The sequence below is a fragment of the Diorhabda sublineata genome, chromosome 8, assembly GCF_026230105.1.
Source record: "Diorhabda sublineata isolate icDioSubl1.1 chromosome 8, icDioSubl1.1, whole genome shotgun sequence".
NCBI lineage: Eukaryota > Metazoa > Arthropoda > Insecta > Coleoptera > Chrysomelidae > Diorhabda > Diorhabda sublineata.
In genome coordinates this window covers 19,734,926-19,762,684 of record NC_079481.1, presented here as the reverse complement: position 1 = coordinate 19,762,684, position 27,759 = coordinate 19,734,926, and the positions used below count along the sequence as shown (strand labels likewise).

Sequence of the window (27,759 nt, the reverse complement as noted above, 5' to 3'; positions counted from 1 at the left end):
ATTTTTTTATGTACGTTATCCTCTCACTCCCGAATTTTTCACATCAGGTCTGGGAACACTGTAAATTGGACAGATAACTGCGCTGTGCCTTTTAATAGGTAGTCTCTCTTGTTTTCATATTTATGGTATCAAATACATACTTCTCAGTAGAGACTGGCCATCCAATTCCAGGAAACTCTTCCGACATCACTTATTGCTTTAAAATCAAATGTAAATAAATATACTGTATACATAATTATCAGAAGTCTGGGTATTTAAATACTATTATAGTTTTATCTTCGTATCTATGGAAACGAATAACAAACATTGAATTGATTTTCTTACATTATGTTGATCTCTTCTACACGTTCTTGAAATCAGTTTTCTACAGTCTATATTGACTTGGTTGTGAAGTTTTAATTTTCAATTTTTCAGTGACCAAGCTGCAATTATGTTTTTTCTATCATTTTCTACATAAGTGGAATGAAATAATAAAGTCTTTCAGTATGTGGTATTCTTGAAACAATTTGAAGAATTGCAATTTATAAGAACGAATAGCTACAATAAAATTATATTATACGTATAAATAAACCCCAGAATAGTGGAGTGCCTTATATACGAAGTTAAGTATGAAACATATTTAACACGTTTATTAGCAGTCAAAAGCAGAATATACGAAAAAGGTTTTATTCAATCTTTATATGCCAGCTTCCTCAATTTCTCTTCCACGTCCCAAAATGTTTGCTTAGATCTAAATTGCTCTATAGTTTTCTGGTGAAGTTCACTTTCAGATGGAAGGTCGCCCCCATATTCCATAGGTAAGCAGTTTTTTGGTATTAACTTGAAAAGTTCTTCTTCTTTCAAGCCAGGTGGATGTATATGTAGCTGAAATGATAGAATTAGTGATTAGGTATCATTTTATTATTTAAAACCAAAGACGAAATCGAACAATGATGATGATGTTGGCTCTAGCTGACAGAAATCTTGCTCTTTAACACGTTTTCATTTTTCTGTATTTTCTCACACTTCGAGAGAATGCAGATAGAGGTTTCGTCTTTACGTAACAGAATCTATACTTTGCACTCAGCACGTTGTTTTAAGAATAAACAATGCTGCACGTAGATTTATTGGGAAAATTCATGTGAGGGTGTGCAAAATGACCTATAAACTAATCTTTTTACATTATTTGAACAAATAGAATACAAATTTCACAATTACATTGAGCAATAGCTGTTTTATAGAGCAGAGATACAATAAATTAAAAAATCTAAATTTCAATAGAACGTCACTATATAATGAACTCAAATTTTCCACTGTATTCTCATAGCACTTTATCGGATAGTAGCGCGAATGTACGTCGTACGTCAATTAAACTCACTGAGTGATACCTTGAGCTTGTTTGCCTAAATTTGGAAAATAGTTCCGTATTTGAGTGAATAAACTTTTATTTTCAACATGACTAATCAGATGAGGATAGTTTGCTGTTATACGAGTAAGTATTGATATCTAGTTAGCGTAGTCCAGTTCCATGCATAAACAAAATATTGCGTTACCATAGCAACGAACAATAACGTATTAGAAGTGTCAGTGTATAGTTTGACGCAAAAAAAGGTAAACGCAATAAATTAAAAGAAAAAAGATGTCCACCGAAATTGTGAAAATCGAAAAATAAGAGTATCGAGCCATCATCAAGTACCTGTATTTAAAAGGGTTAAGAGGTAAGTAGATTTACGAAGATATGCTTAATAACCTTGGTGATCAATATCCTTCGTATGCTACCGTGAAAAATTGGACTGCAAGCTTCAAAAGAGGTAAATTTTTCATTGAATATGATGACCGATAGGGAAGGCCAGTTTCTGTGTCAGTCCCCGAAAATATCGATGTAGTTCATGACATGATTTTATCAGACCGTCGAATTGGGCTAAAATGGATATCTGAAGCATTGAATACTTCATACCAACGCGTTCATCATACAGTTCACGTCAATTTGGACATGAGAAAAATTACTGCAAAATGGATCCCCAAATGTTTGAATGTTGACCAAAATCGTGCAAGGGTAGAAGCATCGCGTTCGATCTGTGCTTGATTTGAAAACTATGTGAATTTCTTAAACCGAATTGTTACTATCGATGAGACTTGGGTACATTTCTACCATCCCCAATCTAAACAAAGCAAAAATTGATGGAATGGCGACACTCTTGTTCTCCAAGACCTAAGAAGTTTCGTGTCCAAAAATCTGCTGGAAAAGTTTTTTCCTTCAGTTTCTTGGAATTGGCATGGGATAATCATGATTCTACTAAAAATAGTAATTGAATTTTTAATGTGAATGAATTTCGCTGTTCTCTGAATAACCTTAAGTTAGAAGTTAAAAAAAAATATTCGAAAAGTAATGTACAAAATGAAGACAAAATGAAGAATGATTTGAAAGAAGCGGCGTGAAGTGGTATAGGCAAAATAAGACATGTATAGTGAGTAGTCTAAAAAAATATATCACAATAAAGTATGGCGCCAGCTAATAGGTGCAAAGGACAAAATTTTACAGCTCTCTGTAAAGAAATTCGCTTATGGCGCCATCTGTGTCAGACTTATGGAAACTACGATTAATAATAATACATAATCAATGTTGATCAGTTTATTATTAATTATTGAGACCATTAATTTAAATAATAACTATCCTATCATTTAACTTGGACCAAATTACATATATATGCCAACTTTCATGAATATCAGTTCACTCGTTTTTGAGTTCATTCGGAACATACACACGGCACTGAATTTTTATATATTAAGATATATATCATTTATGATATTTACTATCCAAACAACATCAATTAATTAATGTTGAGTTCACTTTATTTGCGCATGACACCAGTGTTACCTGGAGTGGTCCAGATATACAAGGTTTTCACTGGGCCAAGATCTCTATTTAGTCATGGTCTGACACGAACGATCTCTGTTTAAACAGTGAGAAAACTAATTTTATCCTATAAAGCAGCTTTACAACTTCTGAAACTCAACAATTACTTAATACGATCCTCAATTCGATCAAATTTCTTTGTCCACATATTGTCTGTTGTTTGTTTTGCCATTAAATCTGTGTCTAAATAGCTCGATTCTCGTACTGCTTTTACAAATTACTATTCGTTGTTGGAATTGCATCTTCGCTAAGGTTTGACTTGTTTTTATGTAGTCTTGTAGTTTGTACTTTTTCAAATCTAATCAAATTACAAAAAAGCAGTTTATTACATTTATGGGTTAAGTAGTAGAATGCATTGCGAATTCTATTTTAAAAGACACACAATTTTAACTCTCCCCGATCTTTTCAGTTTAGAATCCGTTTGCTTGATTGACGAACACTTTCACAACTCAGATGAGAAACTCATTCTTAGCTACCCTACTATAAGAAAGTATTTGGACATTAACTTAACAATACCCACTTCTGATCTAGTAAAAAATATTTCAATCAGGTACCTTCAAAATTAAAAATGGCAAATACATTTAATAAGATCCAAAAATTGACAAAGGCATTTCATCTTGAAAGAACTTATTGTTCTGTGGTAGAATTTTAAAATCAACCATAGACTCAACAGACTGGCAAAACTCAATTTCGTATCAACTAAGATATTATATGTACTATACTTATTATTACAAGTTAAATTGTTATTTTATAGTATCTAATATAATATAGTGTCGCTGTGTCCATGAAATTGAAAATTTTTTTTGTATTTTTGTGGAAATAGCTAGGCCTGCAGTGTTCCCAGATTTTTTCGGACTTTAAAAGCGGTAATCAAATTCTTTATTGGATAGATTGAAAATTTATTATATTTAATTATAAAAATTTGTCAAAAACGTAGCTGCATACAATTTTTGAAAAGTCAACTAGGCCCAGAATATTTTTTTTAGTATGAAATTTAGAAATTAAGAGAATTTGATAACTTCCTAGAATCATTATATTGAAGAAAATAAGTTGAGGGTCAAATCTAGTCGCAAAAAGTGCAAAATAACGACAATTTTCAAAAGTTTTAAACGTTATTATGAAGTTTGTCAAGGATAAAAGATTATATTTAACTTTAATTACAACATGTAAAAAAGAAGCTTATTACCATATGGATGACAGGGTTACTGGGCTATTGCCCAAGTTTTGACCTTTAGTTCAGCTTTAACTTAAACACAATGCATGACATCTTCTAAGCAAACAAAAATAGTGAAAAAATTTAATCTCAAACGGTTCTGTTATGAAATAGTTACAAATAGTAAGGGATATAGAAATATTAGAGACAATTATCATTTAGTCTTATTTCGCAATATACAGGATTTCTCCAAATTAATTTAATTGACTAATATTTAAAGATATTGAATGTTGCCAAGACGTTTAACGTATTTTGAATATATGAACAAGCAAATAAAACATTTTATATTTCATGTACTATTATGAATTTCGGTAGTCAAGATTAATGTTTTTTTTTACATAATTTTTGTAATGACTTAAAAATAGTAACATTTTTAACAGAGAATTGAGAGAAGTTATAAGCAAAGTATCTGAAGTGCCGATTTCACACATAAATATGGCCTTATATCTATCATTCGAAAAATAGTTTATAATCGGGAGTACATTTTTATGTACATATATGATTCTACTAACTGAAATAATCAATTCACTTCATTTGGTTTCTTTACACATTATATTGTACCACCAATCAGTTTATTACCGAATTTTTATCATATCGTATCGATGTAATGATTGATCTTATACTTGTTCTAGTGTAGGTTTTTATTCAAAATTGAATTTTCATAGAAAAGCACAAATGCAAATATAATTTAATTTACATCGTTTGCTGGATCCATGATGTTAAGTAATTCTGTATTAATATTATTGAAAAAAATATCTTACCATACTCATAAGTTCACTTTTCATAAATACTTTCAGTATTGCAAGTAGTTTGTCCATAAAATATACAGAATTTATCAAATGTATCACTTTCAATCTCATAGGAAACCCTTCTTGTAGGAAACTCAAATATTTTTTGATTGCTCCCATTTTCAATCTTGTCATGTGCATTAGACTGAGCTGAAATTCGAAATTATACGGTAACAGTAATTGAATAATGTATTAAGAAATATGAAAAAAAAACTGAACAAACAGTAGCGAGACAAAAATAAGTATAGCCATTGGTGTAATGTAATCTACTGTCCAGTAATGCTCTGTACCTTATGCTGAAATACCGGACAGTGAAAATGTTATGAGAATAATGCCTCGATGTTGCCTATTTGTCGTACCACTTTGGCATTACTATCAATGAATATTGCGTTATGAAAGAAATTGAATGGTAATTGTATATTTATAGATGGAATTCCAGTATGGTAAGAGTTAACTGAGATAAAAAAAATAATCGATAACAAAAAAGTGCCAGTTATGCAATAGCAGTTCCATAATATTTAATACCGCGAATGCTCCAATCTTCTTTCTTTAGTCATAATATTTTTATTACAATCATGCAAAAAATCTCCAATTCTTGGGTCTATAAACCGTAAGCTTCATTGATGTACCTGTGAAATTATTATTAGAAATAATTAATTGATAATTTATATGGCAGCTCCATAGTACAGTCCTTTGCGCTTCTGTGCATCTCACTTTTCTCTCAAAGAATTCGCAACTTATATCCTATTATTATGAAAACTCTAGCAATTCGTTCAATTTGGTATGAACTTCAATAAACAATGATATACAGTTAATAATGATGCTGTTGAGATACTGAAAGCTTCTTGTAGTTATTAGAATAAGTTTTTATTTTACTCGTCCTGTCTTATTTCATAAATCTTCTACAGTCGCAAACATTCCATGCAATAATATATCATAAGAACATTTCAATGGAAAATTTTCTTATCTATTCAAGAGAAAATCGAGAAATATTTGAATGTTTCCACTAATTAAATCCACATCTCCAGGTTAAATTATATTCCCATTTGTTAATTGTTGGTAATGCGCTCTATTCTGTACCAGATCAAATCAGAGACTTCATCCAATTTTATAAATGCAAAAAGTTCCGTTAATTATATCAATGGTAATGATTCTCATTTAAACTGAATAATCCTGGTAAGTGGAAACGACTAATTCTTTGGACCTTCTCATTATTGTCGACTTATCATTAACACTTTACTTCTTATCTTTATCACCATGAATTTGTAGATATCTACGAGTGCAACTCTCTACTAAGGCCCCTTCCTCCATAAACTTTCACATTAGATATCTTCAGTAAGATGTTCACTTCTTTCTATACTTCACAATAATTTCGTTTCATACTACCAGTGAGTATACGTAAGCAGAATTTCCACCGCCATCCATCAGAAAAGGAGTAAAAAACTGGTAGGAAAAGATAGGAAATAAGCGGAAAATTGTAGTCATGAACTGTAGAAACTGATCCGCCTCAACAAGAGAGTCTAGCGAGCAAGTTTGCAATGCAATCCCATTAGGGGTGTTAAGCCATTATTATTATTATTATTATTATTATTATTATTATTATTATTATTATTATTATTATTATTATTATTATTATTATTATTATTATTATTATTATTATTATTATTATTATTATTATTATTATTATTATTATTATTATTATGAAAAAGACTTATGCACTACTCAGCTTGAACCCAGTATCATTTACCTATCCCAATACAAAGTATCACGTAATGAACTTGAGCACTGTGTGGCAAGTATTCAGTATTACGCCGTTCTGGATATCGACGAAGGTGTTTTTTTTGGTAATCCCAGTTTGGCGATCCTATGCTGACATAATAACTGGGACTACTTTCACATTTGCGCTGTGCCACATCTGTTTAATCTTAATTGCGAGATCCGCATATTTGGCCAGTTTTTCCTGGTGTTTGTTGAGAACGTTATAAGTGTTCGGTATAGCTACATCGACAAGAAGGAGTGAATTGACTCCTCTATTGAGAAGACCGAACTTGTTGGTCAGTTTCTGGTGGATGATGTTGTACTTGGTTATGCCGGTGTAGAAAGTCGGTATTAGCTAACACACTACAAGCAGATGTCATATGTTGCATGGTCTCTGATGTTTGTTGGCATGTTCTGCATTTGTCAGATTGAGTGTTGGGATCCTTAATAATATTTTTGTAGATATTCGTGTTAATAACTTGATCCTGGATAGCCATCATGAAGTCTTCGGTCTCTGGAAAGATATTGCCGTTAGTAAGCCATCTGTTTGAAGCTTCTTTGTCACATGCGGTTGGTTGAGGTTGTGATGATGTCTACCCGTGTAGTGCCTTTTGTAACCACTGTTCCAGCTTCTCGGTGTCAAAATACTATATTTAAGTCAGATTCTGGCGACTTGAGGTTGAGGGGTGAATAATCTTTATCCACCTTGAATATAATCCGGTGTAGAGATGAGATTTCCGATTAAGTATCAAATAATTCATATAGTTTTTTTAACCTCTTTTCGGGGGAATGTTGTTCTAATAGTCGGACTTCGGGTGGTGGTTGCTATTCTTCGTCATCATTGCTCATGTCAACTTCTAAATACCCTCTTAGCTCTTTTAGTCTACTTCAGGATTCCAAAAGAATACGTACGAAACAGGTGTTACATAGGTGTTAATTGCCCACATTTAATTTGGATTTCATAAATGACTTCACTCTTTTGGTGTATTGATCCTGGATTCTAGTTCTTGCCTTCTTGTGGTCCAGAAACTTTTTGTTGTTTGTTAAAATCCTAGATATCTGTAGGCTTTTCTGTTTTCCATCGCTTGTACGATATCTTCATTGGGGAGTTGCACATTTCCGTTCATGACAATGCCTTTCTCGATATGTAGAGTCTTGCACTTAGACAGTCCAAACTCCATCTGTATATCGGAGGAGAATTGATGTTTATATCAAGAAGGTTGATTAATTTGACACTTATTTGCTGCGTACAGCTTGCTATCATCCATATAAAGAAGATGCGAGATGGTACAGTGCTTCCGTTCGGTTTAATGTTGAATCCGTACTTTGTACCATTGAGCATGGTCGATAGGAGATTCATTGCAAGGCAGAAAACCACAACGGACTCAGGGAGTCGGCCTGGTATATTCTCCTACCAATGGGTATTTCGTCAGTACTGAGGGAGTTTGGATTGATTTGAAGATGTAGGTTCGTTCGCCATCCCTTCATCGTTGCTGAAAGGAAGCTTACAATAGTTGGGTGGACTATCAAACGCTTTCTTATAATCCACGAAAGCAGTGTGTATATTCCGGTGATCTCTGTGCTTGCCTAAATATCACAGAGTCCATGATAAGTTGTTCTTCGCACTGTTGGTGATCTTTTCTGCAACCTTTCTGTTCCTCTGCTAAGATATTTTTTTCTTCGACCTGCCTATAAATTCTGTTAGTGATACAAGCTGTAAGTAGGTAGGCAAATGATAGGTCTGTAATGAGTGGGGTCATCCATCTGGGAGCTATTTGGAAGCAAATGAGTGGATCCCAGCACTAAAAACTTTGGAATATCTTCTGGGTTCTGTATGAGGTCAGAAAATTTCTTCACTAATTCCTGTGTGTACACTCGGGAATTTCTTAAACCAGAAGTTTTGGATATTATTAACTCCCGGTGCTTTCCAGCTGTTAGTATTTTGGATAACGTCAGTGATTTCTTTCACTGTGTAATCAGCAAACTGCATCGGAACAATATTTAATCGCATCATCTGCTATCCAGTCGGAATTTCTCTTGTGGATTTTGGGAGTTGACCACAATGAGGACCAATACTTTTCCAATGTCTGTTTCGATGGTATAGGTTGATTGGTTTCTTTATGGGGAGTAGCTACAAGTTTCCTATAAAATACTTTCTGGTTGCTATGAAAAGTATTATTCTGTAGCTTCTTCTTTGTACACTCAATGTATCTTGATAAATGATTCGACTTCGCTTTCGACTTCTGCTGAAGCAGATCAATATACTCACGCAAATGTTGTTGATGTTCTGGATGCTGTGTGTGAGTACCTATTTTCTTGAATATTTTTCTGATGTGGTTTCTCAAGCGTTTAGAGCAGGGGTCTCCAAACTTTCCAGCCTTAGGGCCATACTGATTACTCCAGTAAGTCCCGATGGCCAAAACCAAATTATCATTGTTGCCGGTGGAAAAAAGTGAAATAGTCCACTGATGAAAAGAAAGTCCGAAAAAGTACGCAACTTTTAAAAAAGGCTAAAAATCGGACTAAAGTCCGCAAAAGGTAACACTGCATATTATTAATTTTCCTGTCGTTATCTGTAATTTCTGGATTAGTCGTAGAGTACGAGCGATGAAGAGTAACGTGACACGACATCTGGTGGACACAAACGGAAATAGGCAGTACCTTCTATCGCTAGCAGATGGCGCTAATAGCACGTACAGAATAATCTCGTTGGTTCGAGAAATTTCTGGTGTCCTCCATTCATTTCTAGATGGCAGTGATTGGAATATATAAGGCTAGTGGCGCAACCACAAGTCAGTTCCTATGACACTGTTGTGAAATAAAATAGTGCGTACCTCCTTAAAACGTGTTTGTGCGTGTTTAAGTTTAAGACATCTTTGTAACAGTATTTTGATTTGAATTGTTGCTTTTGTGTGTGATTTAGTAGTTGGAAAAGAAACGAAAAATTAATAGTGAATGCAGAAAATTCAAAGATCGATGGAACATTCAGTATTTCGTAATTGAATCTTGTAACAAGGCGCTATGTTTTATTTGCTATGAAAGCATAGCTGTTTTCAAAGATTATAACATTAAACGTCATTATGAAACAAAACATTTTCAAAATTACTCAGAATATACAGGAAGTTTGCGGACAGAAAAATTCGAAGCTATGAAGCGCAGATTGAAATCGCAGCAATCTTCATTTACACAACTGAAAACTGAACAAGAGGCTGCAACTCGTGCCAGCTTTTGTGTGGCTCTTGAAAATGCAAAATGTGGAAAACCATTCACGGGTGAAAAAATTATCAAAGAAAGCATAATTGTAGTAGCCGAAGAAATGTGCCTTGAAAAGGTTAATTTATTAAAAACTGTCAGTATGTTAACAAACACTGTGGCTCGAAGGGTAGAAAACTGACATTGAAACCCTAGCCCCGGAAATTGAAATGGAAATGATTGATCTACAGTGCAGTGATATACCTAATTAAGAACAAATATCAAAACTCATCTTTGTTGAAATTTTATAGGAGTCTTCCACTGACACTGATAATCCACTGATAATTTCCATAAATTTGCTCGTGGGCTGTTTTCTGTTTTTGGTATTACTTATTTGTGTGAGAAGACCTCCAAACTAGTGTCAGTGGAAAATCTCAATTACATAAATCTCATTAGTATTTCATATGTCATTATGCTTGTTATAAGTTATGTTTTTATTTAAAATGTATAAAATGTTAGTTGGATTCAAGCAATAATTTGTTAGTTATTATATACTGAAGTTAAATTTTCTGCATATTATACATGTCTTTACATTAGAATTCTGTGTTTCTTTATCCAACTTATCACAAAAACAATAACAATAAGCCTACAATGTTCTGAGTAGTCAGCCCATGACGATATCAATGTAGATGTCATATTAATAATTATTCAACATAAAATTAGAATACTTCAGTAAACTAAATTTAATTTGCTATAAAAAATATGTTCTCTAAAAGGAGTTTTCAAGTATGTTAGCTCTCCGCGGGCTGGACAAAATCTGTCAGTGGGCCGGATGTGGCCCTCGGGCCGTAGTTTGGAAACCACTGGTTAGTAGGGAGTATTATTATTAATTATTATTATTATTAATATGTTATGGATATGTGGTTCATAGAAATGAGCTGCAGGGAGATTGCGAAGAGATATCAAAAAGATTTTTATGATTGTCTGTATTGATGAGCCATGGAAATAACCAATATGTTCATTGAATAGTTCAATTGAAATATATAACTTTGAATATAACGTTTGGTGGAACTGCCACCAATTTCAGCATTAAATTCAGAATTATATTTTGAAAAAAAAATTACTTCTTATTGTATAAATTTTTTTAGGGATCTTAAAACAATCATTAACAAATATAGTGATTTAATAGATTTCAATTAAAATGTAACTTAACAGTTACAAGAAAATAAGGGCTTTTTTCGCACACGATTTGGGTAAAGAACAGAACAGAAAATTAACTATTTAATTCTTGAGAAAGTCTGTGGCTGACGGTCTATTTTTTGCAAAGGAATTTTCACTGGACGATTATTGCTCATTTTATATCACTTCTCAACAATCATTTTGATATTAGGAATTCCCATAAAATGAGTTATTCTGTTTATAAAAAAGCAATTAGCCCAAATAACTAACATTAATAATTCTCTTTTCGTGGAATACGAAATCGGATTCATTGGAATACGTATGGGTAATAAAATTAATTTTTCAAATATTAGCTCTGAAATAAAGTCTTCAATATATGTAACAAATGAACTCGTTTTGGATCTAGGTGATAATGCTTCTAATCTAAAGATGAAATTGAAGAATCAAGTTAAAATTCAAAATCAATCATGTTTAATCACCTATTACTATTACTTTGTTCAACTTTTTTTTGTCCTGAAATATGCGAACTTTGAAAGATTTTCTATATTTGTGCCACCAGGAGATACTTACACCTTTCATATCGATTAATACGATCAATCCGTTAGGGGGATTCTTTTCATGAGCTACATCCATTAACATATAAGACACTTTCATTATAGGCACCAACTCAAAATTTCGATAGTTTGTATCATGTATATTAAAGTAGTGTATCACATCATTGTCATCTGTTCGTACTGGTATGCTTGACATATGTCTGAAACAATTACTCGATAATATCTTGAACTTAATTTAAAGAGGCAAGCAACAATATCAGGCAGTAATAATAAAGTGCAAATAAATTCGTTAAATTACTCCATCCATGACTTTTTCAAGAGAAAAGTAATCTCAAAGAGATCCAAAACTAATACTAGTAATAAAAGGCTAATAGACATGTGATTTTCTTCTTATTCTTCCTGGTTTATCCCCTCGGATATCAGACTTCGTGCATTCTTTCGCCCATGCTTTTCTTACCTTTATGACCCTGGCAAATAGTTGAGATCCTTCAGAATTTTCCCTTCATTTTGTTTCCTTTTTCATTTTTCTTGAAAGTAATTTCTTATTGGTCCCAATTCAAATTTCATTATGTATATTTTTTCGTATCGTTTTTTTATTCTATTTTGCAGCCTTCTTGATTAATTGGCTTAATTTTTTTAGTTTTGCGACTATTTTCGTCTTCTTTGATGATGGTTCCTAGATATTTCCTTGCCAAATTTCCAAAAAGTTAGGTTCTAAAATCGAATCCCCAAAAAAAATTTTCTACGAGAATTTGAGCAAACGTAAATCCTAAAAAGCCCCTGAATTTGTCCTTACGACCGAGAAAATCTTGAAGCAACTTCCACGTTATAGTCAACTCGATCAATTCTATTAAATCGTCATTTCGATTTTTTTATACGTACCTAGGCCAGCAAAGGTTGTGATGACACCTAAGCCAGGAAAACCTTCCTAGAAAGTTTCATCGTACCGGCCTATCTCTTTGTTACCTTTCAGAATTATACGAATAATTGCTCCTTGAGACACTTGAACATATAATAGATAAAAAGAACGTCACTACTAATCGTAATCTAAAAGTGTCGTCCACGGTTGGGCCTCAATAACGACTTAAAAATACTTAAAGCTACTGAAAGTTTATATATCGGGCAGATATTTTAGATTAAAACGTAGCGTACTCTCAAATAACAGAAATAAGGGCAGGAGTACTCATGTATTCTATTCATGCTGTATTCTACAGGGTGATTGATTAATGTGATGAAAGTTCTGTGCCTATTTTGTCCTTTGAGATAAAAATTTGGAAATTTATGAGATTATAGTCATCATTAGTCACAACATTTTAAAATTATTTATAATCTTACAGAATACTTAAGAATATCAAAGCTACATTTTTTTAAATAAAACAAATTTTATTCCATATTTGGAATCAGCATGACTTCTTCATTATTATAATATAGAATTGTAATGTATACGGGGTATTTAAAAAGTTATAACCAATTTTCGAACCATTCCAATAGTGGTAAAAATTTTGGACAATTATTTACCCCGTTAATATTCATTGAATCTGATACAGGGAGATACAAAATACCAATACATTATTTCTTGGTTTTTTAAAGAATCGCCCTGTATATTATGTGGGTATCGACCTAATACCAGTATACTTTATCATTATTTTAGGTATAGGGAATACTTAAAATAATTAGTTCTCAGGATATTATGATTTTACAATTAATTGTGAAATGACTATGATTTATTTGACAAAAATTTATATTTGATATGACAATAGGTTCATTATTGTTTTGTGTTACATTTTTTTGTGTTTTGGGGAATTTGAACTTGAGCAAAAATGTGATGAAATGAAACCAGATTATACCATGAACGCTTTTCTCGAAGGCAACCTACAAACGCAAACGCAAGAGAAATTTATGGAAAGGTTCAATCGCTCGGGTTCAATTAATAGTTATGAAAAGCATGAACGATGAAAAGCTTCTGTTACAGAATAAAATGATATTTATATTTTTCTTGCAGTTATTTAAAGCTCACAAATAAGTGTAACTAGCATTTCCATCGAACAAGAATTGAACAAAGAATCCTTGACAGAAACAAAATGTACACTTACTATATTTACTTTTAACAGAAACTAACTGAAGTTAATAAAAAAAATAATATCAGTTTGTAAGTGGGCTTTACGAAAAAATAATCAACAGAGAGACTTTTTCGACTATGGACTATTTGGAGATGAAGCCACGTTAAATAAAAATTTCACGACCATGTTTCATTCAATAGTATATATCATTCTCGAACACCCTGTAAGATTGTAAATAATTCCAAAATATAAATATTAATGAAGGTTATAATTCCTCATATTTTCAAATGGATATCTCGAGGGACAAAGGAGGTACTGAAGATACTATTCAATTATCCTATATTTACTATAGACCAGCGATAAATCAAATCTTGAACAAATATAATTGTGGCCTTTGATGATGAAACTGCCTTTTTGATCGTCGAAAACCCCCGAAGAAGCTAATAAATTACAAATACTCAATGACCCGATTAACACCTGGACTAAGAGATAGTGAATCAAGTTAAAGGAAAACATGTATGCTGTGACCTTTACGAGCAAAGTAACAATAAATAATGTTCAAATATCTTATACTAACAATGCTTGGTATAAAATGTAGAAAGATGTGCAGGCTGTTAGGAAGAAACTTCACATTATCTAGATAGAACAAACTGCTTCTCTACAAACATATTTTGAAATATGCCTGAGCATTGGGGGTTGTGGCAGTAAACTTAACATTCAGGTGATTCAACGTTTTTAAATAGACTATGAAGGAGCATCGTGATGCACATTGATACTTCCGTAAAAGTGATCTGCATCTCCAGGAAATTCGTTTTAGGTTCTTTTGACCATAGCCAAATTTGCCACTAGTCATGAACAACAGATACTACAACGGTTATTTTATTTTCTCTGCAGTATCAAGCTAGTGAGAAGACTCAATAAGGTCAAGCAGTTTGAGTAAGTGACTTAATATTTTGCGAATATCATGTAATTTGTTGAATTAAAGTATTAGAAATACGGTTCACTAATGAATAAGATCTACAAATTTCCACTTTAGCCAAGCTAGTCAAAAACACTTAATTATCGTGTAACTCTACCCTTTGTCTACCTCTACCTCTACCAATTGTTGCACCAACTTGATTTGTCTTATATTCTTTACGGAAATATCAAATATATTTTATGAAGCTCACTACATTCCAAATAAAACAATGTGAATGTTTTGCAGTTGCAGTACACTATATCTCTTGTTCATTCTTTATAGTAAACTCTCATTGTATTAAATATGTAAACCAATTTTTTTCTAATCATTCCGCATTAGTTTCTTCCAATTTTAACGATCAGATATTTCATTATACAAAGTGATAAAAAAGTGAATTCGAACCAAATATGTTTATGGGTATTTGCTAAATTGTACACAGGACACAATAAAATATAGAAAGTATAAAGACATAAGAATAATATAATTTTTTGTGAATATTCTCTCTTACTTAAAAAAACTTTGAACTTGATGAAAAATAAAATAACAACATACATTGTATTTAGTGCTAGTTGTATATCACTTCGATTGAGATCCCTGTCATCATAGATTTCAGGACCATGTTTCTTTAAATAATAATACGATAATATAGTTTTTTTGGTAAGTGCTACATCATTCGCACAAGATATCAAAAAAATTAAGATGATTTCATCCTGTATTCTCGTAGGAACATATTTGTCATCCAGATTTGACACAAAAGTCCTTATTTCTTCCATATTTTCTAAAAATAAGATGGTTTATGGTAAATAGTTTGTTTAAATTATTCTAATTTAAATTCATTATTGAATTTTGTGTTTGCATATAAATTTTATTCATAACGGATAAAATTTATATACAAACTTGGGCAAGTAAAAAGTGAAGAGGAAGTAGAAAATAGGAAGCTGATCAAATATCAAATATCGAAGGAGTGAGAAATATCAATGATTGGCACATGTCAAAATAAGGAACATGAGGAGCAGATTTATCAGAATGCGTCATTTCATAATGGGTGGTATTATAATAGAAATATTTGTAAAAACAAATAATGATTAGGGATCGATGAGGGTAATCGACTTATAAATCACTAGAGCTTCTGAAAAAGTGGGCGATTGGATGAAATGTATTTTTTCAGATATAAATAGATACCTCTAGAAGTTCTGCCTTCGGCAACTAAATCTTCAGTTTTGAAATGATATTCCAAATCAGTGTCGGCTGTAATGTTATCCATATCAGTTAAATTTTTCATTGCAGCTATTAACAATGTAATCTTTGCGGTGTTTTCTTGATTTATCGTGTTATCTTCGATTGACTGTCCGAACACAGAAAATAAGACACTTAATACCATGGACCAATGGACTGAACTTCAGTTTTAAATGCGAATCGATTTTCTGAAAGTTAATGATATTTAAATTGAAGAAAGAATTTAAAAATTTCAAATTATGTATCAAAACCATAAAAATTTGTACAGTAATACAAACTAAAAAATATTTCAATATTATTTCACGCTGCATGCGACTAAAGATAAATATAAAACTTTGCTTCGGTGTAAAGATTAGTTATTTTCATAGAAGTTAAATCATCTCTCTAAGGCGAATATAACAAAATGAAATCTAAAATTCCACTGCATAATTAAGAACTGTAGATGTAATGGTACTAGGATAGTTTATGTTCAATTTTAGACCTTCCTGAATGATTGCAATTTGACAATAATTAGGTACAATTTGTAGTGATATTGTTAAAATATTTCTGCCATATGATTTGAAATAGATTCATTAATTAATATTTTTTATGGTGAAATAACAGTCTAGGCTGTTCAAAGAAGAATTAGTGCCATTTTTATCGTAAACTGTAAATCTTAAAGGATTGAACAGTTTCTGCTGGACCTTGTATGAGTGCCTTAAGGATGTATTGAAGTGATAAAAAATATAATAGAAAAGTGTGGAATAATCTAAAAAATAGATTGCGATGTGATTCTTCACAAAAATGTGAGGGTATTATAAATGAATTGTCTAAAAAGGCAAGAGCCAATGAGTTTACCAAGACCTAAGACACGACAGGAGAGTTCGAGATTCCCGCTAAAGCTTTAGGAATGATTGTTCTTGCTTTTTTCATGGATAGTCCGGGACTTGGTGTGAAATGTCTAACTGGCACGTTTGAAGCATAAGGCCCGATTCCTTTACAATAAATGGTCTACTTTCAGGAAAATGGAGGACAACACTGCGTATAGAGCGGTCCCAACGAAATGCTACAGGAATTGTGAAAACGTATAACATATAAACATTCAGGAAAAGACGGAATCTAATCCTAAAAGGATTACCATTTCTTAAGGAGTCTTATAGAGCAGTTATTTTCAATATCTTCTCAGAATAAACGTAGTCCAATTGGCTCTTAAGTCGAGGTAACCTTTGATCAGAGACTAACATGGATACAACATCAGCAGTAAGCTATGAGACACGAACTGTGTTATATTAACTGCTTCAGAATAGCTATAGGAACATGAAGCCCAAATCCCAAATTGATGAACTGAGTGTAAAAATTCGCTATGCGGCATATCATAATTCATTCAGCTTTCATATAGTGGCCGATGGATAGGAAAAAATTGGAGAATAAACTCTGGATAAACTATCTGTAAACAGGCGGGAAGGTTAAGCAGTAAAGTAGACGATGGAGGCATATAAAAAACAAAATATGAAGCCCAACGAGCTACCTGATATAATTGATATGATAACTGTGCAATATCTTACAAATAATAATTTCTCGAAAACTATAGTCACGATAAATCGATAGCTATGGATAAATGCAAAGTTATGTTGCCTTGAGGCTCAATGGTATTCAACACTAATGGATGGAAAATGGATAGTAAGCAGAAAGGGACAGGGATATGAAACTCGAGTATTGAAGCCGCTAACGCTAGGGCTCAGAACCTTCTACTTTCCAGGCTAAAACAAATGCTATTCGATATGCGCATTGTTAATAATATTAGCAAAGCAGTCCTAAAGTATTTGGCTCTTATAAATGGAGTCAAAGCTATTATGAAAATGCACACAATGTTTAAACGCTCTGGTAAATTATCATTAAAATGTCATTTTTGCAAACAACCAAAGAAAACAGCCGAACATCTCAGAAGAGGTGAGTCGCTTAGCCTAGCTCCTGAGTCATTATTTCCTGACTGCTAAACAGACCGGGGTACACAATAGATTAATAGGTCAAAATGTTCATGAGGTATATTCACGGCCTTCACGCCCTGGCTCATCTAAACTAATTTATATGAATAGAAAATACCTATAAAAGAAAATCAGTCATCAATATCGTTTTGAAAATATTTTACAAGATTTAGTCTATCTCTTCAAATAAGAGGTGAGGGGAAGCTGGAACTTTATTATGAAAAACGCCTGTAAGTCCAGTTCTACTTAACCTATCTAAGCAAATTAAGTCTTTTTGAAGAGAGCACCTTTCTACCAATGTAAGAGTTATAATTTCGAAACAACCTAATGAGTAAATATAAGCTAGAGGGCGCTAATTATTTATTTTTTCAAATTTAGCTATCCTTGAAAAATGTTGAATGGAAACATGCAGTTTTAATTAAGGAATATAAAAGTAGACCAAATTAGCAACAGAATAGCGAAAACCATATGTCGATATCTTTTTCGTATTACGAGATATCTTAAGAAATGTGTAAATTTTAAACATTTTCCTTTGAACATAAATTACTCCGGGTTGACTGAACAGATTTTAACATTTTTTTGACTCCTCAAAATTGTTCTATTAAGAATAGTTCCAATTATTATGTCAATATTACTTATGCTGTCACCGGGAAACTGCGTTATGGAAGTTAAAATGGAAATATATAAAGACAAGTAGTGGGCCATGAAAAAAACAAAACAAAAAGATATATCTTGCGTCAAATTAATAAACCTAGTAATTAGTTCATTTACGTGTCATTGCGATTTGTGTCCATTAAATTCGATATAAAATTTACTTAAAAGTTATATCTAAGATGATTCTTACAAATGAAGAAGCATTTGATATGATAGGCATTTACTTTGAATGAATGAGAAATGTAACTGTTGCGGCTAGGGTATATGCCATACAATATCCCCAAAGATGTCATCCCGGTAGCAAAGTTTTTCGTCGACTCATACACCGTTTAAGAACGACTGGAAATGTTAATCTTCCTGTATTTAGGAGACGCGGCAGAGGGCGTTCAGAGGAAAACATAATAAATGTTTTGGCATATGTGCAATTTAACCCGCATTTAAGAATGAGAACAATAAGTAGAGACTTAGGAATAAGCAGAACCACCGTTCAATGTATTTTGACAGGACACAGGTAAATTATGATGTAAAAAGACTTTTTTCTCAAAAAAATATACCCGCATAATATTATTTGTGGGCATGGTTATATGTTAACATAATAATTTATTTATCATTCCGGAAAAATATTTAATAGGACATTATATTTCTTTTAGATTTCATCCATATCATATAATACTGCGTCAACAATTGATTAATCGTGATTACGACAGAAGGTTGGATTATTGCTACTGGTTACAATATATGGTATATGACGATCCTCAATTACTGTCACGTATTTTGTGGTCAGACGAAGCTACATTTAGTAGTGACGGTATGGTTAACCGGCATAATATGCACTATTGTTCACAGAATAATCCACGCAGGATGGAAGAAGTTCAGTATCAGGGGCGATGGTCGGTGAATGTATGGTGTGGTATTATAGATGGTGTCAAATAATTGGACCTATCATTTTTGACAATGCAATTAACGGGGAACCCTACCTAAATTTTATAAGGGATGAATTACCACTTCTTCTAGAAGATAGCAACTCGTAGGTCTATGTTGTTTCAGCACGATGGGTGTTCGGCGTATTTCTCCAGAAACTAGAGAATTTTTGGATAATGCGTACCCTGATAGGTGGATAGGACATGGAGGCCTATTTTTTGGCCAGCCGGGTCACCAGACTTAACCGTCTTAGATTTCTATCTCTGGGGCCGGATTAAAGACCTTGTTGGTGCAATTAGACCCACTACTAGAGATAACATGATCGAGAGAATACGAAACGCCATTCAGAGTATTTCGAGAGCAGAAATTGAGATTGCTATCCAATCTACTCTTCAAAGAATAAACGCTTGTATCGAAAATGGTGGGCGACAATTTGAACATTTACGTCGTCACTAGCGAGGTACCTTAAGTTATATTTCCATTTTAACTTCCATAACGCAGTTTGCCGGTGACAGCATAAGTAATATTGACATAATAATTGGAGTTATTATTAATAGAACAAGGAAAGACAATTTTGAGGAGTCAAAAAAAAATGTTAAAATCCGATCAGTCAAACCGGAGTAATTTATGTTTAAAGGAAAATACTTGAAATTTACACATTTCTTAAGATATCTCGTAATACGAAAAAGATATCAACTTGCGGTTTTCGCAATTCTGTTACTAATTTGGCCTACATTTATATTCCTTAATTAAAACTGCATGTTTCTATTCAACATTTTTCAAGATTTAAAAAAATAAATAAATATAACACTTCCATTGGTAGAAAGGAGCTCTCTTCAGAAAGACTTAGTTTGCATAGATAAGTTATGTAGAACTGGACTTACAAGCGTTTTTTCATAATAAATTGTTTCCTCCCTGAATTTCTTGAAGAATACGATCATAGTTTAAATGCATCTTAATTAGGCAAAATTTGTAAATTATTGATTTTATAATTTTTGGTATTTAATTACGCCCTCTAGCGGTGGATCTACAACTCTGTAAATAATTTCCAGGTTTTTCTCGAGGTCACTTTTGTTATAAATTTTTTTTCCTGAAGCTGTACTATAAACGGTTCCCGAGATGTGTCCTAGAGCCATTCTTATTCTGACATCCGCTACATTACACCCGTATTTATTTCGTAATTTTATGATTTTCATGAATAAAATTATACTTGGCTCAAAGTCTCAAAAAAAAAGAATTATTTTAAGATGAATAGACCGTGGTAGAAAAGTGAATGTCTAAAGATCAATTTATTAACAAAATCGAAATTAAACTAACAAATGTGGTGTAATTGATGAATACACATAAGCGAGACCTTGAAATTAATAAAATGCGAGCTAAAAGTAATATTATTATTTATATTTTATTTTTCCAAATTGGCGTATACGCGATGTGAAGTTTCCTTGTTTAGTGCAGGTGACAACCTTCATATTGTATATTCAATTCAATTGAACATGTCGTATCAGTCACCATCTAGAGTAAGATCTGAGAATATTTTACTCATGTTAATTGCAATTGTAATAAAATTAGTAAGAAATACAATGGTTATTACTCGTATTTTCTTTAAAAACATCAGTTAATGATAATTCAAAAGCCCTACCAAATTATAAATGTTACTGTTAACCCCATAGTAATTAAACTAAATAATAAAAACTTTACATTTTCTATTCAAATTTCATATGTAATATATCTATCTAATACTAAATTTGATAAAAGTACGAAATAAACTTATTTTTGAAAAAATATCTGGAAACTTTAATTTTTGTTTTTAAAGATTATTGTCAATTTTCAGGTATCAAAGTCTACGTACCATTAGGTTGAGTAGCACTTTTGCTTGAAATTATGAGCATGAGTTTAAAAAGCATTTATTTTAATTAGTAGTCACAATATTTATGGTTATGATAACATATCACATATAGGTTCGGATATTCCAACGCAATGCTTTAAAAACTGACATAGTAATAAACGGAACGTACATGAAACTATAGGTAACTTTATTCATAAATGTTTATCTATAGCTCCGGTAGATTTAAGAGCAATTTTATTGGATTTTGCTTCTTATCAGTTTTTGTTCGGGACAGAATGAGAGTAAATAGCTTGGTTTCCTTAAATTAATATTGATTATGGGAGAACGTGTAAACAGAAATTCAAATTGAAGAAGAGAGCAAATTTTTAGAATAATTGCTATTATTGCATTCGGGCGCATTTAGTGGTACGCTGCCAATTTACTGGAAATGAAACAGTTAACTGTGTACCAGGTAGATGCGAGAATTCGAGAGACCAGAGGATATGATGGATGGCCAATGGAGGCTCGGCTGTCGAAAATAGTGCTGCAGACAATAGATTTTTAAACTAGAAACTTGATAAAGAGGACATGTAATGGCAAGACAACATCAACAATAGTTAGATGTAGCTCGACATGTACTAGCAACTGAACAAACCGTGATAAATGTTTTAATGTTGGACTTGAGCCAGAGTAGCTGACATTGCTCATTAACTGACCAGGTGCAACTAGGTTGAAATTCACACGAGAACTGCAAGAAGTTTTAATGGCTAATAGTTATTCTATGTCATTGCAATTATCATAAATCATGATAATGCGATATTTTTTACGTGATTGTATTTTAAGTAAGGTTGTTCTCACAGTAATAGATATAATGAGAAACTTTATGGAAATAAACAATATATCTTTATATTTGTAATCAACTCAATATTATGTTATCTCCATTTTAGAATAATTCTCTTTGTTCAGGATTTTGAAATATGAACCGATTATAATTTTAATTATACTGTAGTTTGACACTCCTTTAATTTGAAACGGCACGGTCAAGGGCATTAATTCATACACTGTTTGACGTAATATTTGACAAAAATAAACACAATGTGGATGCGCCGTAGTAAAAATTGTTGAAGAGTCGGATTGTAAAATGAAGAGTGGAATTGGAAGTGAAAAATACAATTTCAGGTACACAAGCATGTCACATTGTTGATTCAATGATGTAATTTATGCAAAGGAAAGCTTATAATGAAATATTAACAAACGAATTAAGAAAAGTATATCAACGACTTGTCGCAATGGTTCGTGGTCACTTTTTAATAATTTCTTGTATAGGGATTGAACGAAGCTTTTGATTGGAATGGACAGTTTATGCTGAAAGAGCCTCTCCAATTGACACAGAAAAAATTACTTATCCTTGTCATTTAGAATGCAAAATACTGCAAAATACTCATTGAAAAAACGAGACTAATAATATTTTTATTTGATAGTCTTAATCACAAGTATTCAATTTCTGTTTAGAAAACCATTCTTAAAACACATAACAATAGAATGTGGTCTACTAATTATCGTTCTTATCATACTGTCATTCGTTTATTTATTCAGTAAATAGTGAATAAATCTTAAAATTATCAGCTTCTTCATTTCATTTGTCCTTTTGCCCTCTTTTGCGTCGTAAATGTATATATCACCTATTTAACCATTTACTTCATCTTTTCCTGTTCTGTGTCAATATCATCATTTGATTTATTGTCTGATGCCTTTGTTTTTCTCTTGTTCATTCCATGTTTTTCTTGGTTTGCTTCTTCTCCTTCTTCCTAAGTTCTTGCTTCTCATATACGTTTTGTTAATTTATCTTGTTCCATTTTTGTTAAATGTCTAAACTTTCTTAAACTAAAGTTTAAGAATCTCTCATTCATTTTTTCTTTGATTTCTTGTTGTGAGTTGTTTCTTATAATTCCATTTCTTATTTTGTCCATCCTTGTTTTTCCTTCTATTTTTCATAGGTTCTTCATATCGATTGCGTTCAGTTTTCTATTACTTTTCAATTTATTTTATTGTGATTTATCCACATTTAATTTTCATATACCTTTGATATTTCCTTCTTTTAAACACTATTTTATTTAACGCATAGTATATATGCGTTGTTTTTTATTCTGTTTGTAACCTCCTCTATTATTACTGTTAAATCAAAATCAAAAGTTGTGACTTGTTTTATTTCTTCTTTCACTATTAGCCTGACTTTTCTCCATTTTTCTCGTTCATAGTCATTGTTTTGAAATTTTTGTATGTCAATTTCCATTCGCATTTTTCTATCTCTTCCTTCCAAATTTTTGTTGGTGCTTCCATCTTTTTGTGATTTTCTGCCACAATTACGATGTTCGTCTGCATATAGTAAGCCTTCTAAGTTTATTGGAATTATGTTGTACTTTTTCTTTTACTCTCTCATATACGCTTCTTTTTTTATATTTATAATTTTTTTTAAAATCTGCTGCCTTAAGGTCTATGAACCTTAAGTGCAGTGTATCTCCTTTTTCGTAACGTCTTTCTTTGAAATTATCTATAAAATCATTATTTTTCAATATATTGTCCCTTTATTTCCATACTTTTTAGAACGTTTGACTAAATGTCCTATAAAAATTTGATGCATATTTAGAGTCAAAATGTTCGTACACCGGCCTGTCTAATTTAATAGCCGCTATTTGATCAAATTTTCGAACAAAAAATAGTCGGAAGGAGCCAGATCAGGGCTATATGGTATGTATTAGATCTCTGTGAAGCCATATTTGTGTACAGTTGCATTAGAAAACTAAGCAGTGTAAACTGAAACATTGCCATGAAGCAAACGATGTGGGATCATAGTTGAAGACCATTTCATTACAATCGATCAAGACCATTTCGTTACAATCGATTGAATTACAATTTCTTAGTCCTCGTGGCAAACCTCTAAAAATCGCTGACAACATTGACGCAGCTGTTGAACTAATTTGTGTCATATTTCAATGATCTGCTAGAACACTTGTTTGGAAAATGCCAGTGTCTGCTGTAATTTCTTTTGTTTTTAGGTGCCAGCTAATTAGAACAATTTCTTCCACTAATTCAATGTTTTCTGAAGTAGTCATTTAACGATTCTCGTTCCCAGCGACACAACTAAGATCAATATAATTGTTGGAAATATTGACATAGAAATAAGAAACATAAAAATAACAAGTGATAATAGGTGATAATTAATATATAAGCCCATACCACACCAGTATTCAGTATGTCCGGAATTAAATATTATTATTAGAATAGGAGTCGTTTACAGAGTAGAAGGAACTTTCCAGTAAATATGCCCTTTTTTGTGGATGTATTGCGGGAAAAGGTCATGCTCCAGTGAATAGCCGTGCAAAAATCTTTCAATCAAATTAGTGTCTAAAATTAGAAGCTTTTTCTGTCCATTAATAAAACTGAAAAACTATCTTTTACATTATTTTTGATCTCTGAACATGTTATTTTTTGTATAACATGAGTAAGAACACTCTATAACACGCAAGTAAGTACTATTTATCGAAGAAAAATAGTAAACCAAAACATATTCATGCATAGAGCACGTGATCATGGTTGAAAACTCCAAAGCCGAGCATGTAACACGACCGCATTCCGCACTTAAGAAAGAATTTATTTGCGGTTTCATATAGCATAAATATAATATAAAAATAATTATGCACAATTATTATTAGAAAAATACACAATGTAAACGTGAAGTTTAGAACAAATATAAAATGAAGGGCCAAAATATGGAACACATTCGTTTAAAAATAAATCAAAATTGAAACATTAAAATAGAATTTTCCTTTTCTATCTCAATAAACACATTTTCTTATTCCTCATCAGATGACATTGAGTTTATTACACTGTCGTCAACGTCGTCGTAATAAGGGGCTCAACTTGCACATCAATGACAATGTCTATATTTCGCATTTTGGTTTCATTCTTTTCCTGGACATGTTTAATACTCTTTTTCCACTTATTATACAAGTATAATTGTTTAACAGCGTCATGAATATTTTCAACGTCAGAAAATTTGAATGTTTTATTTCGGTAGATACTCCCGAAAAATTTGCTGTCTTGTATTCATTTTTAAAAATATTCACAATAATTTATTTTCGTTAGTGTTAAAATGAAGCTTCTTAGTTCTATTCTCATGTGAAGTATAGCTAATGTCAACAACTTCATCATCTGTCTCCGTGTCAGACATGTTTAAGAAAATTGTGTCACAGACAAATATAAACAATCTCGCCAAAGTACAATAGTACGATGCCGTCCCGGTACTACGCCTGATCTAATGACTTCTTCAGCGATAGGGCGCTTGCCTCCTCCCACGCGGATTTTTATTTGTGGTATATTATAGCCCCACTGCTTTGGACCAATAACGATACCGCGCCACGTTTCACACTGATCATTGTTTTGGCTTACTATTTTTCTTCGATAAATAGACTTGCCTAACATAAAAAAATGCTTTATTATCATGAAAACTGTCTCCTATCGGGAATAATTTTATAATCTCTAAATTGATTAAACCATTCTTATTTTTCATTAAACCATTCTTGGAAAGTGAGCTTCATTATTATTGAAGCCAACTCATTTATTAAGCGTAAATCACTATATTACCACAAAATAATGGAACGTAGTCATTTATTATTATATTTACTCCCCACTTTGTCTGATATATGTATTGAAGGAGGTATCTTCGAAATCACAAATTTTACCATTTACTAAAAATATCGACCGATAGCAATCTCATAGTAAGTACAATATTCGCAATGATAATTAGTAAACTATTCAGTTACTAAGTTACTTTTAACGGAATTTGAATTCAAATATTGTGAAAATAAATCAACCATACACGCGATTCTTTGACTCTTCTTAAAAAACTAGCATCATGTTGATTGCAACGTAATCTGCTTCAGTAAAAATATTTTGTAGATACTTAAAGAAAAAAATCAAAATCTGGTTCTAATAACATAGAAATATTGATTCAATATTTCTGTCAACGTCAATTTTCCGAGCTTATATATATGTATTTATTTATTAATATATTCCCTTTCAACGTTCAAGAATTGGAATCACATATAGTTTAAGTATTTGAGTCTTTTTACATTTATAATTGTTGTCCCGTTTTTATGAATGAAGATTAACTTGTGGTTTGATAACCGTATAACTAGTAATATATGAAAAAATATAGTCAATTAAAAAGGTGTACACAAATTTAACGCGTAGTTTTTTGTCTAAAGTGAAGTAGCCCTCTGTACGAAGTGCCTATAAACTAAGTCTATGATTCTATCTTTAAATATCTGAATAATATTTACCTTTGAATAAGTTCTATCAATTCACCAACTATTTGTTCAAAGGATTTATCGAAAGAATACAAATAACTGATTGAATTTCTATGTAAATAATACATGAACGAATGCATTTACATTTTTAATTTCCAAAATCTCCATAAGAGCTATTTACATTACTCAAGAATATTCATCAAAAGATTTAATTTAATTCACTTATGTCACGAATGTATCATGAACTAATGACCTATACCTCATAATACTATTATTGCGCAATATGTTTTCTATTCCACATAATATGCTGATATTTAACAATCTTTAAAATAAATGGATATTTACTACTCAAATTCAATATTTCTCCAAATTGTGAGTTAAGTTTAATAAGTATTAAGTGATTTTTCATTGGTCCTACCAAAATTTATGGTTCACTGTGTTTTTAAACAACGAAACATGGGAAAAACCAATAATAGAATTAACAGACAAGAATTCCTTTATTATAATATTCTTATTTAACAAAAAATGCTATTTTCTATGAAACTAGTTCGAAGAAAGATTTGACTGTTATCACTGATTTGAAAATTATTTCTACAAGAGACTTGATTGAAGTTTCACACTAGTACAGACATTTTTTGCAAAGTTCTCTTCTACTACAATTTGATATCCAGATCAGTTTAAATGTAGATCCCATTTATGTATAGGTAATGTCATAGGTAATTATTTAATAAGTTATATAATTTTGTTCTCGAATTAAAGGTAATTTATAAATTAATCCTCCATATATTTTTCAATACTTAATTTTACAGTCAAATATATTGGGTGTAATTATAACAAAATTTTGACAACAAGTCTCGCTAGCGAATTTGTTATTATAACTGGGCCATTGATTTTTGTGTCATAGTGCAAAGAAGATAGTCGAAATTTAATATTAAATCATTTTTTTTTTCGATTTTCCTACATTTCAAATTCTTTGACGTATTTTAATATATTACCATCCGTTGACACAATCTGAAAATCATACGTAGCAACAATGACGCGACATAGCTGTTGTTAATAATTTGGATTAATCTTGATATTAGTTCGCGTCTGCATTTTTTGTCATTTAAACTTTTTGTTTCATTAATTACCTACACTGTTGTTTTTATATTTCTTCAATAATCATATATGCTCAATACTGTTGATGATATACGTTTAATATGTGCCGTTATATTATATTTCATATGTTTCGAATAAAAAGAATGCTGGCAAC

The 27,759-nt window shown here is 31.8% G+C and overlaps 2 protein-coding genes across 3 annotated transcripts in view; one reads left to right on the top strand and one right to left on the bottom strand.

The window, feature by feature from the left end:
- Positions 1–27,759, top strand: part of LOC130448123 (alpha-tocopherol transfer protein-like) — a 66,210-nt gene that overhangs the window by 6,137 nt on the left and 32,314 nt on the right. The window lies entirely within an intron of this gene.
- LOC130448121 (alpha-tocopherol transfer protein-like) lies at positions 603–26,604 on the bottom strand. 2 transcript variants are annotated; one of them, XM_056785335.1, is made up of 6 exons: positions 26,541–26,604; positions 15,781–16,022; positions 15,151–15,376; positions 11,597–11,780; positions 4,871–5,047; positions 603–864 (listed from the first exon to the last, which is right to left on the bottom strand). In XM_056785335.1, the coding sequence occupies exons 2-6, from the start codon at positions 15,977–15,979 to the stop codon at positions 670–672; spliced, it is 981 nt and encodes a 326-aa protein (XP_056641313.1). In that variant the 5' UTR covers positions 15,980–16,022; positions 26,541–26,604; the 3' UTR covers positions 603–669. The 2 variants fall into 2 exon arrangements, with proteins under 2 accessions (XP_056641313.1, XP_056641312.1); XM_056785334.1 differs by lacking the exon at positions 26,541–26,604 and adding an exon at positions 21,223–22,207.